The sequence below is a fragment of the Prionailurus viverrinus genome, chromosome A3, assembly GCF_022837055.1.
Source record: "Prionailurus viverrinus isolate Anna chromosome A3, UM_Priviv_1.0, whole genome shotgun sequence".
Taxonomy (NCBI): Eukaryota; Metazoa; Chordata; class Mammalia; order Carnivora; family Felidae; genus Prionailurus; species Prionailurus viverrinus.
In genome coordinates this window covers 119110124-119123416 of record NC_062563.1, presented here as the reverse complement: position 1 = coordinate 119123416, position 13293 = coordinate 119110124, and the positions used below count along the sequence as shown (strand labels likewise).

General features: G+C 38.6%; 1 protein-coding gene across 1 annotated transcript in view; it reads left to right on the top strand.

Moving 5' to 3' along the window:
• Positions 1-2601: 2601 nt before the first annotated feature.
• The window catches only part of CA3H2orf16 (chromosome A3 C2orf16 homolog), a 34970-nt gene continuing 24278 nt past the window's right edge, over positions 2602-13293 (top strand). Inside the window, exon 1 of the mRNA XM_047852536.1 lies at positions 2602-2745. Coding sequence (XP_047708492.1) covers positions 2602-2745 — 144 coding nt within the window. The remainder of the gene's footprint in view (positions 2746-13293) is intronic.

Below are 13293 nucleotides of genomic sequence, written 5' to 3'. Positions count from 1 at the left end.
AGAAAACTCCAGGCTTTTATGGCTTTGGTGACAAGTTGTACCAAATGGTGAAGAATCAAACAGTTCCAATTTTATGCAAACTTTTTCATAACAATAAAAAAAAAAGAGGGAACATTCCTCAACTCATGAGTCTAGCATGACCTTGATACCGAAAGCCTGACAAAAAACAGGAGAGAAAAATTACAGGATGGTCTCGCTCATGAAAAGAGGTAACAGAAATCCCCAACAAAATATTAGAAACTGGAATGCAGCATTGTGTCTAAAAACAAAATGCCCAATTAACTTATGAAAATGTGTTCACAAGTTAGTAGTTTAGTAGTCAGAGGACTTTAAGTTAAGCAATGAAATACCATTTCCACATATACCAGATTGACTAAAATTAAACAGCCTGAAAATACCACATGCTGGCATGAAAATGGAACAGGAAGACCTGCCATTCACCACTGGTGGAAATGTTGACGTAACCACTCGGGAAAAAGCAGTTTAACGCTATCTACTAAAGTTTAAGTTACACATGGTCCATAACCTAGCTACTCCACTCCTTGGTAAATGCCTTAGAGCAGAGAACCTTAAAATGTAGTCGTTGGTCCAGCAGCATCAGCAACGTCTGGAAACTAATTAGAAATGCCAAATTCCAGAGTTCTATTCCAAACTTACTCAACAACTCTAGGGATAGAGACAGCAATCTGTGTTTTAACAAGCCCTTCACATGATTCTGATGCATGTTAAAGCTTGAGAACCACTGCCATAGAGAAATAGGAACAAAGGTGCACCAAGATACATGGACAAGGATGTTCTTAACAGCATTGCTTATAAAAGCCAAACTTGGAAAACAAGCCAAATGTCCATCAATATTGTAATGGATAAATAAGTTATGCAGTGGTTATACAATCCAATGAAATGATAAAAATGAATCTGAGCTGTAGAAAATAGCAGATGACTCAAACATAATGGTGAGTAAATCTTCAAGACACGAAGAACTAACTTTTATGTACATATAGAAAAAGGTGCTTGTAAAACCGTACAAACGTGTTTTAAGAACCAAATCAGGGGCTCCTGGGTGGCTCAGTCGTTAAGGGTCTGACTTCATCTCAGGTCATGATCTCACAGTTCGTGAGTTCGAGCCCCATGTTGGGCTCTGTGCTAACAGCTCAGAGCCTGGAGCCTGCTTCGGATTGTGTCTCCCTCTCTCTCTGCCCCTCCCCCGCTCACACTCTGTCTCTGTCTCTGTCTCTCTCTGTCTCTCAAAAATAAATAAATTAAAAAAATTTTTTTTGAAGAAAGAAAGGAAAAAAGGAAAAAAGAACCAAAACAGTATCTCCATCCCTAACCTTAGAACTCTAGGCTGGCATATACTAGCACCTGCCATATAGTATGTGCTCAGCATGACAAGTATAATTCTTTATAATTATGATTTTTATAGTGACTGCAAAGTATTTCATAATATGGACATAGCATGTGTATTTAACCACTTCCTTATTGATGGACTTTTTGAGAATATTACTTTGGCTGCCCCAGTAGACTGAAAATTCTATAAGGTGAGAGACTGAGAGACCATGATTGTCTTTTTAAAAAAATTTTTTTAAATGTTTTTATTTATTTTTGAGACAGAGAGAGACAGAGCATGAACGGGGGAGGGGCAGAGAGGGAGGGAGACACAGAATCCAAAACAGGCTCTAGGCTCTGAGCTGCCAGCACAGAGCCTGACCTGGGGCTTGAACTCACAGACTGTGAGATCATGACCTGAGCTGAAGTCAGACGCTTAACCAACTGAGCCACCCAGGCGCCCCACATGATGATTGTCTTTTTCTAAAACAGTACCTTTTATTCAGTAGTTATTTAATTGAATTGATTTTCCAGATTAACTTTCCTATAAGAAAAAAAAAATGTCCTGGCCAGTTTTATTTCTCTTGATTATAGCACAAGTTAATGCCTTATAAATTTTGTTTACAGTGAATTAACCATAGAGAATCCAGTTAACTCTGGGTGTAATGACATAATATATGTTCTAGACTTGGAAAATGAGACCATGGATTCTGGAATACAGCAATCCTCTAAGGTGATTTAATTTCCCTATGTGACATCTCTTCTCTGTTTCAATGCTATAGCAACTAAGAAATGTGTCAAACCTTGGAGTTGGGAAACCATATATATCAGATTTTCTGAGAGTATCTACTGAAGATATCCTAGATTTCTTAAATGTACTTGACCCTCTATTCTAATTTGTAACTGGGAACATATGACACCATACCTGGACTCTAGGGAATGACTAGTTCCAGAGAAGATGCTTATAGGGCAAGACAGGCCACATGGAAGGCCTTCTTTAATATTTTGCTTCCATACTCTTTATGCCAAGTTTTCCAGCCCAATCTTAGTGGAATTGTAAAGGAGGTCTTCCCTGAGCATTGGCTGTCAGGACAGAGCCTGCGAGCAGCTGCAAAAAGGAGCAGCAGATGGGCATGGCTCAGAAGAGACACTTGGGTAGCGTGCACATTGGCTGGGCCCTGTCAGGTTTACCTTGGAATGTCCATTGTGATGTCATATATAGTCAAAACCTTGAGGGAAAACACTGTTTGGCTGAGAGGGGCATGGGGTTGAGTAATGGCGCCAATTTGGGGGCTGGCCATCCCACTGCCATCATATGTCAGCCTTCCACTATTATTTGGCTTCCTTGTTTGGGGGCTTTGGGGGCTGTTTTCTTGGAAACAGAGCACAGAGCATGTGGCAGTCAAGGCAGGCTCAGAGGTATGTAATGCAACAGTCCCTTGAAATTCACTGCTCCCTGTCCCTGCCCCTGAAGCCGTGGAAACCCCTACGTCTTGGACCATGGGAGGAATTAGGTGGGGGGAAGAGGGGAGTTGAGATAGGGCCTATGGATGTCTTCCTATAAGTCATGCTCAATCCTCTTCCCTTCAGTTTATTTCTTTTTCTTTTAGATATTTATTTATTTTGAGAGAGTGAACACGCATGCATGAGTGGGGGACGGGAAGAGAGAGGGTGAGAGGGAATCCCAAGCAAGCTCTGCGATGTCAGTGCAGAGCCCAGTTTGGGACTCCCATCTCACTAACTGTGAGATCATGACCTGAGCCAAGATCAAGAGTCGGATGCTTAACCAACTGAGCTACACAGGTGCACCCCCTGCTTCAGTTTATTTCAACAAACCTTGAACACCATTTATATATGGCGGTGTACTAGACATTGAGGAAGAATAAAACACCATCCCCACCTTCTAGGAGCTCGAGGTGAAGTGGGGGAGACAGGCAGTCAGATATGTACATAACACAAGGAAAGAGGAAATGATGAATTAATAGAAGTATAAATATTGCTGAAGAGGTGGGAGGTAAAGAGAGTCTTTTGAAGCAGGGTGATCTATAAAATGCCTCTGGGATAGCTCAGGTTTGAGTTGTGCTTCAGAGGAAGGGTAGGGCTTTGAGGGTGGATAGTGTGGATGAAGGAGAGTAGTGAAGACCTTCCAGATGGAAGGAATAGATGGGGGGAAAGCATGGGAAGCTGAAGAGTGTTGGATGTGTTTGAAGAGATGTGCTTGAACTTAAACGGATGGGAGTGTAGAAGTATAGGGAGCACAGTGAGAGAAAAGTTTGGAAAATTGATAGAGATGACATTGTGGAGGGCTTTGAATGCCAAGCTGAACACTTCCTATAAATATTAATTCTGTATGCAGTTGAAAGATGTCGAAGATCTTAGAGCCGGGTAAAAATGTGCTTAGATCCGTGCTTTAGAGCAGTGCTTCTCAAACTGTTACACGCATATGAATCAATCAGCTGGGGGTCTTGTTAAAAAGTAGAATGGGGGGGGGGGGTGCCCGGCTCTCAGTTAAGCATCTGACTCTGGATTTCGGCTCAGATCATACTCTACCAGTTTGTGAATTTGAGCCCCGCATCGGGCTCTGCACTGACAGTATGAAGCCTGCTTGGGATTCTCTCTCTCTCTCTGCCTCTCCCCTACTCATTGTCTCTCTCTCTCTCTCTCTCTCTCTCTCTCAAAATAAATAAATAAATAAATAAATAAATAAATAAATAAATAAACTTAAAAATAAAAAAAAAAAGTAGATTCTGATTTAGTAGCTGTGGGGTAGGGATTGAGATTCTGCCTTTGTAACAAGCTCCCAGGTGATGCTACTGCTGTTGGACCAAGGACCACACTTTTTTTCTTTTAAGGAAGAAACTTTTATTTTATTTTATTTTATTTTATTTTATTTTATTTTAGTTAGTTTAGTTTAGTTTTAAATTTTAATTCCAGTATAGTTAACATACAGTATTATATTAGTTTCAAGTATACAATGTAATGAGTCAACAATTTTATACATTACCCAGTGCTCATCATGATAAGTGTACTCTTAATCCCCTTCACCTATTTCACCCATCCCCTCCCCACACCTCCCCTCTGATAACCATCTATTTGTTCTCTATAGTTAAGAGTCGGGGGGGGGGGGGCGCCTGGGTGGATCAATCTGTTAAGCATCGGACTTTGGCTCAGGTCATGATCTTGGGGTTCACGAGTTCGAGCCCCATGTGGGGCTGTGTGCTGACAGCTCAGAGCCTGGAGCTTGCTTCAGATTCTGTGTCTCCCTCTCTCTCTGCCTCTCCCCTGCTCACACTGTGTCCCCCCTCTCTCTCAAAAATAAACATTTAAAAAAAACCCTTTATACTTGGGTCTGTTTTTTGGTTTGTCCTTTTTTTTTTTTTTTTCAAAATGTTTATTTATTTTTGGGAGCAGGATGAGGGGCAGAGAGAGGGAGACAGAGGATCTGAAGCAGGCTCTGTCTGCGCTGTCAGTACAGAGCCCAATGTGGGGCTTGAACTCACAAACTGTGAGATGATGACCTGAACTGAAGTGGGACGCTTAACCAACTGAGCCACTCAAGTGCCCCATGGTTTGTCTTTTTATTTTTCCTTTGTTCTTTTGTTTTGTTTCTTAAGTTCCACATATGAGTGAAATCATGTAGAATTTGTCTTTCTCTGCCTGGTTTATTTCACCTAGCGTTATACTCTCTAGATCCATCCATGCTGTTGCAAATGGCATCATTTCATTCTTTTTTATGCCTGAATTCCATTGTATCTGTATACCACATATTCTTTACGGATTCATCTTTCAATGGACACTTGAGCTGCTTTCGTAATTTGCCTATAGTAAATAATGTTGCTATAAACATAGTGTGCATATACCCTTTCAAATTAGCATTTTCATAGTTTTGGGGTAAATACTCAATAGTACAATTACTGGATTATATGTTAATTCTATTTTTAATTTTTTGAGAGACCTTCATACTGGTTTTCATAGTGGCTGCACCTGTTTGGATTCTCACCATCGGTGCGTGAGAGTTCCTTTTTCTCCACATCCTTGCCAATACTTGTTTCTTGTGTTACTGATTTTAGCCATTCTGACAGGTGTGAGGTGATAGCTTATAGTAGTTTTGATTTTCATTTCCCTGATGATGAGTGATTTTGACCATCTTTTCATGTGTCTACTGGCCATCTGTATGTCATCTTTGGAGAAATGTCTATTCATCTCTTCTGCCCGTTTTTAATTGGATTATTTGTGGGTTTTGGTGTTGCGTTTTGTAAGCTCTTTATGAATTTTAGATACACTTTATCGGATATGTCATTTGCAAATATCTTCTCCCATTCAGTAGGTTGTCTTTTAGTTTCATTGATTGCTTCCTTCACTGTGCAGAAGCTTTTTGTTTTGATGTAGTCCCAATAGTTTATTTTTGCTTTTGTTTCCCTTGCCTCAGGAGACATATCTAGAAAAATGTCGCTGTGGTCAATGTCAAATTACTGCCTGTGCTTTTTTCAAGGATTTTTTTGGTTTCAGGTTTCACATTCAGGTCCTTAATCCATTTTGAGTTTATTTTTGTGTATGGTGTAAGAAAATGGTCCAGTTTCATTCTTTTGCATGTAAACGTCCAGTTTTCCCAACACCATTTGTTTAACAGACTGTCTTTTCCCCACTGCATATTCTTGCCTCCTTTGTTGAGGATTACTTGACCATATAATCATGGGTTTATTTCTGAGCTTTCTATTCTGTTCCTTTGATCTCTGTGTCTGTTTTTGGTGCCAATACCACACTGTTTTGATTACTATAGCTTTTTAGTATATCTTGAAATGTGGAATTGTGGTATCTCTAGATTTGTGGGTATGTGGGTGTGTGTGTTTTCAAGATTGCTTTGGCTGTTCGTGGCCTTTTGTGGTTCCATATACATTGCATGATTGTTTATTCTAGTTTTGTGAAAAATGCTATTGGTATTTTGATAGGGATTGCATGAAATCTGTAGATTGCTTTGGGTAGTATGGACATTTTAACAATATTTGTTAACAATTGTTAACAAATATTTAACAATATTTGTTCTTCTGAGCCATGAGCATGGAATGCCTTTCCATTTGTGCCATCTCCAGTTTTTTCATCAGTGTTTTATAGTTTTCTGAGTGCAGGTCTTTGACCTCCTAAGTTTAATCCTAGGTATTCTATTATTTTTGGTGCAATTGTAAATGGGATTGTTTTCTTAATTTCTCTTTCTACGGTTCATTATTCGTGTATATAAATGTAGTGGATTTCTGTATGGTGATTTTGTATCCTGTAACCTGACTGACTCAGGACCACATTTTGAGAGGAAAGCTTTAAAATAACTCCAGGAAGCATCTATGGCAGTTGCCTGGGTAGCTAATCCAATCGGAGGCTCTATTAATGATGTAGTGGGAAGAAGGGGAAAGGGAGTTAAAGAATTAGATCAGAAAGGTAGGAGAGAGGTCCTGGATACATTCCTCAAATGTTTATCACCCACTACCACCATATACAAGGTGCTACTGTAGACACAATGGATACAGCAGTAAATGCAAGGGACAAAAATCTTTGCCCTCAGGGAGGTATTGTGGTGAAAGTTTGGATGTGGAAAGTAAAGCAGAAAGAGAGAGAAGGGAGTGAATCTTTTTTTCCTGATTGGATCTCAAATACAAGAGTTAATTATGAATATTATCATTGTTTTCCTACAAGGACTGTACTTATCTTTGTATCCCCTGTGCCTAGTATGCTGCATGGCATTTAGTAAGTGCTCCCTATATGTTGGTGAAATGAATAAATGACTTCTCAACTTTAACCCTCAACTTTAACCCTGAGTGAATGGCAAGATGATGGCATTTTGAACGATGTAGGAAACATTAGACAGAAGTTGTGAGTGTGGTAGGAGGCGGAACATGAACTATTACGTTTGAAGTGCTTGTAAAATTTATGTGGAGATATTCATCTAGCCACTCAAATTAATGGTATAGACCTGTGCTTTCCAATCTGGTATCCACTGACCACCTGTGGCCATTTAAATTTAAATTAATCAAATCACATAAAATTTAAAATTCAGTTCCTTCATTGCCCTATTGACATTTCACTGTCACATGTGGCTAGAGATTATCATATTGGACAGAGCGGAAATAGAATATGTCCATCGTCAGAGAAAAAAATCTATTGGACAGCACGAGCCTACCTTCCAGACCTTGGAGATAGATATAGTTGTCAATGTATTTGGCCACAAAGTCTTTTCAGTTTTTTTCTCAGAAACATCTCTCAGATACAACAATCCAGATTATTATTGCCTTAACTAAGACTTCATGTATGCTAGCTTGTCTCCTGCAAACTTTTTTCAGCCTAGTGCATAAAGAGACCCTGACTCTACAAGACAAAAACCACCCACACAAAACTTCCTGCAGCTGATTGCGTCACTCTGCCAAAAGTAACTAACTAAATGAATAAAATCTCTCAGCATCCTCTGCCTGCAACAGCATTTCCCAACCTGGTTTGACCCTCAAACTTCTTTCATTGTCAAAAGTTTGTCAACCCCCTTGGGAATTTAAACATCATTTTTATCTCTTTTTCATCATATATGGTAAATGACTTTAGGTAAATAATATTTCATTTTAGACGAGATTGGGCACGTTCAGGGTGGTATGGCTGTAGACAATAATATTTCATTTTAAAACGGCATGGTTTTTAAAATTGCAAAGTTCACTTTAATACCATCTTTAAGAGAAAGAGAAAAGACAAAGTCCACTTTTTCCCCATGTAACAAGTGATGCATGATATCTAATTGACTTGGACAGGTACGAATTGTTCCACAACATTTAGGTATAAAAAAAGGGCAAATATATTTCCTTGTCTGTTATCAAGTTTAATCTAGTTTAAACCTCCTATCACCTAGGTTGGCAAAAAAGTCCAGTATCAGTTTTAACTCCCCAACCCTTGTTTTGTATAAGAAGTTTGGAGTTTGTTTTTTTTTTTTTAATTTTTTTAAATGTTTGTGTATTTTTGAGAGAGAGAGAGAGAGAGAGAGAGAGAGAGAGAGAGAGAGAACCTGAGTAGGGGAGGGGCAGAGAGAGAGGGAGACACAGAATCTGAAGCAGGTTCCAGACTCTGAGCTGTCAGCACACAGCCTCACGTAGGGCTTGAACTCATGAACCCCAAGATCATGACCTGAGCCAAAGTCTGAAGCTTAACTGACTGAGCCACCCAGGCGCCCCAAGAACTCTGGAGTTTGTGCCATTTGTCCAAAATGGCAGAGGATCAGGTCCTTAAACCATGGGAATAAGTGTTGCTTTTTTCCTTGCCATCTGAAGGCAAAAACTGTGGCTCAATGCCTTTGTGCCAAGCTTGGTCACAGAGACGTTTTCTAAAGTCCTCAGTATACTACATCTGAGATGTTAACACCAGGAGGGCTAAATCCCACCATGCTCAGGGCCTCACTATTCTGGTGTATCAGCAGCCTCAGTGTTGTTTCCATTTCAGGGAGCCAGCTTCCTTTTCTTCTCAACCCTGAAAGCACTAAACACTAAGCCTCTGGCACAATTCAGCTTAAAACCCCCCACAGATCTAGTCTTAGATGAGGGGTGTCTCTTACATTCCTGCTAATTTTTTCAGCATGTGAAACTTAACTCCCTGCCATGGATTAGGGGAACCAAGACCTTAAGAACAAAGGCCTAGCTGCCCTCTTTGGTGAGAGGAAACAGCAGTTTCTTTCCCAGAAGGATGTAGCAAGAAAACAAAGTGTAGTGTAAATTACTCAGTGTCACCTTGCTACATAATTAATAAACTTTCTTAGTACCTATGTATGTAAGAAAAAGCTTTTTTGTCAAATATACTTTTCAGTCAAGCATGATGATATACAGCAAAATGCACAGATCTTATGTGTACAGTTTGATGAGTTTTGATAAATTTATATACCCATTAACTAGCACCCCAATCAAGCTTATAATATTGCTATAATCATGGAGAGTTCCTTCATGATCTTTTCTAGTCTGTTCTCCTCCCACTCAGAGGCAACCTCTATTCTGATGTCTATGGTCATGGATTAATTTGCCTCTTCTTGAACCTTGTAAAAATAAAATTATACATCTATTGGTACGTGAATGGATCAAGAACATGTGTATATACACACTTAACTGACTGAACCACCCCAGACACCCCTGCTATGTTTAATTTTAGTAGATGATAGCAAACAGTTCTCTAAAGTGATTATACCAGTTTATACTTCCATTAATAGAGTATGAGAGTTCTAGTTTTTCCACATTCTTGTTAACCCTTGACTTTGTCGAACTTATTAATTTTAGACACTCCAGGTATTATGCTTGCTTTGTGGTTTTAATGCACATTTCCCTGATTGCTAATGATATTGAGAAACTTCCTATGTTTTTTGGCCATTTGAAAATCCTCTTTTGTGATCTGCCTGTCCAATTTTTTGCCCATTTTTAATGATTGGGTTGTCAGCCTTTTACTTATTAATTTGTGGGAATTCTTTAAATATTATAGATATGAGTTGTTTGTCTGCTATAGGTATGAAAAATAAACACTCCCACTCCGTGGCTTATCTTTTCACTCACAATGGTGTATTAATGAACAGAAGTTCTTAATTTTAATGAAATCCAGTGTATCAGTTTTTACTTTTACTGTGAGGCCTTTTTTGTTGTTGTTTCCAATGTAAGAAATCTTTGCCAGTCCCCAGGCTATGACGATAGTCTTCTAGGTTTCTTTCTTTCTTTTTTTCTTTTACATTAAGGTCTATGATCCATCTCAAGTTACTTTTTGTGTATGGTGTAATTTGTCTATGGTATAATGTATTGAAGTTCTTTTTTTTTTTTTTTTTAAACTCTAGAGAAATATCCAATTCCTTCAGTGGGGCAGGAAGTAGGGTGAGATGAGTGAGGCATTCGCCTTGGGCACACAATTGAAGGGGCACCAAAAAAACCCCTTAGTAATCAAGGTAATATTTAATACAATGTTATTTACAAATCAAAATTAATGTGGAAAATCTATGATGAACAAAATATCAGAATTTTTAAATCTGACCCTCCACTTGTATGACTCTGCCTCATCAGCCCACTCTAAATCCTAGCACTTTCTTCCAGCAGCATTTATTGAAAATACCATCAATTTTTTTCCTTGCATTGTATTAGTACACATAAATCAGGTAAATGTATACATGTGTGGGTCTGTCTCAGGACTCTTCATTTTGCTACGTTAGTCTATCTTTGCACAATACCTCACTGTATTTATTAATGTGGCTTTGTGGTAAGTCTTGAAATTTGGTTGTGTCTTACCACTTTTATCTTCTTCACAATTGTCTTAGTTATTCTCAGTCATTGGCATTTCTATATAAATTTTTGAATCATCCTGTTAATTGTCACGCAAAAACATGCAGGATTTTGATTGGAATTGCATCAAATTTATGGGTCAGATTAAGGATAATTGACATACTAAAAATAATGAGTCTTCTGTTCACAAATGTGTGTGTCTCTCCATTTATTTAAGCCTTCCTAATTTCTCTTAATAAAATTTAGTTTTCAATAAAGAGGGTTTTATGAAGCTATAGTAAATGATTCTTTTCATCTTTATTAGGGAAATTTTTAAACAAATCAAAAGCATGTAGAAGTGTATAATGAATAGGGGTGCCTGGGTGGCTTAGTTGGTTGATTGTCTGACTGGATTTCGACTCAGGTCATGATCTCACGGTTTGTAAGTTCAAGCCCCACATCAGGCTTCATGTTGACAACATGGAGCTTGCTTGGGATTCTTTCTCTCCCCATCTCTCTACCTCTCCCCAGCTGATGCTCACACGGTCTCTCAAAATAAATAAATAAACTTAAAAAAAAAAGAAGTGTATAATGAATTCGATGGAATCGTGATCCCATCACCCAGCTTCAACTCTGACATTATTTTCAAGCAAATCTCAGATAATATAATTTCATTCATAATTAAATATGTATACCTAAAAGGTAAGGACTCTTTAAAAAGAAATAATCACAATATTTTAATCACAATGTTATTATTATGTCTAAAAACTTAACAATAATCTTTGAATACCATCAAATATCCATCAGTATTCAAATTCCAATTGTCTCATAAATGATATAAATTATTTTTTATAGTTTGTTTGACTCAAGATCTAAATAAGGTTCACATATTGAGATTGGTTGCTGTGTTTATTGTTTTTAAAAATTTTTAAATTAAATTTAATTTAAAATTTAAATTTAAAAACAAATTTATTTATTTTTGAGAGACAGAGAAAGACAGAGCGCGAGAGGGGGAGGGGCAGAGAAAGAGGGAGACACAGAGTCCAAAGCAGGCTCCAGGCTCCCAGCTGTCAACATAGAGCCCGATGCCAGGCTGGAACCCACGAACCCGTGAGATCATGACCTGAGCCGAAGTCGGAGGTTTAACCAACTGAGGCACTGAGGCACCCCTAGAAATTTTTTTTTAATGTTTATTTATTTTGAGAGAGAGAAAAAGAGAGTACAAGCTGGGGAGGAGCAGAGAGAGGGAGAGAAAATCCCATCTTACAAAACCCGAGCTGAAATCAAGTCAGATGCTTAACCAACTGAGCCACCCAGGTGCCTCTGTCCTCTACAGTTTTGTAGGCAGATATTTACTGATTAAATACCCATGTTGTTATTTAACATGTTCCACTGTCTTCTGTATTTCCTGTAGATGGAGAAGTTGGATCTAAGACTTATCAGAATTACTTTTTTTTGGGGGGGGGGGTGGGATTATTTCATAGGTAATGATGATCATCAGGAGGCACATAATGTTGGCTTTGTGTGGTATTTTAAATGTCATTTTCTAGGGGCACATGCCAGGCTCAGTCATTAGAGCATGTGACTTTTGATTTCAGAGTTGTAAATTCAAGCTCCATGTTGGGTGTAGAGATTACTTAAAAATGAAATCTTTAAATAATAAAAAATGCCATTTGCTAAATAATATCAATAGTTGGAAATAAAATAGATCTTTCGGGGCACCTGGGTGGCTCAGTCAGTTGAGTGGCCAACTCTGGATTTCAGCTTAGGTCATGATTTCCAGGTTGTGGGATGGAGCCCCATGTTGGGCTACACACTGAGGGTGGATCCTGCTTAAGATTCTCTTCTCTCTCTCTCTCTCTGCCCCTCTGCCTCTCTCCCCCACTCAAGCTCTCTCTCTCTTAAATAAAAAATAAATATTTCTATATTGACCTTTTACCTAAAAATCTTGCTAAATTTGCTTATCAATCCTAAAAATTTATCAGTAGATGCTTTTCCAAAAGCATATTGTGATATTCTACACAATCATATTGTCTGCATATGATAGCTTTATTCCTTCCTTTCTAAGCCTTATGAATTTTATTTCTTTTCTTTGCTCTATTGTATAGGCTAGGATTCCCAGTACGATGTTCAATGGATAATGGGGATTTTTATCTTCTTTTTTTTTTTTTTTTTTTTTTTTTTACATAGAGGAAAGTTTTATTTATGTGTAATATTTACTGTGTGGTTTTTGCTAATATTGTTTAGCAGATGAAGGAAGTTCCCTTTTATTTCTGGTTTGCTAAGAATTTTAGCATGAATGCGTATTGGATTTTATCAAGTGCTTTTTCTGCCTCTATTAAGATGTTCAAGGGGTACCTGGGTGGTTCATATGGTTAAGTGTCTGACTTCGGCTCAGGTTGTGAGTTCCAGCCCTGCATTGGATTCTCTGCTGTCAGCACAGAGCCTGCTTCAGATCCTCTCTCTGTGTCTGTCTCTGTCTGTCTGTCTCTCTCCCCCCCCGCCCCTCCCCCACTCACACTGTGTGTGTGTGTGTGTGTGTGTGTGTGTGTGTGTGTGTATGTGTGTGTGTGTCTCTCTCTCTCTTTCAAAAATAAATAAACACAAAAAAAAAATGTTTGTATGGGGGTATCTGGGTGGCTCAGTCAGTTAAGCATCTGACTCGTGATTTTTGCTCAGGTCATGATCTCCAGGTTTGTGAGATGGGACCTCATGTTGAGCT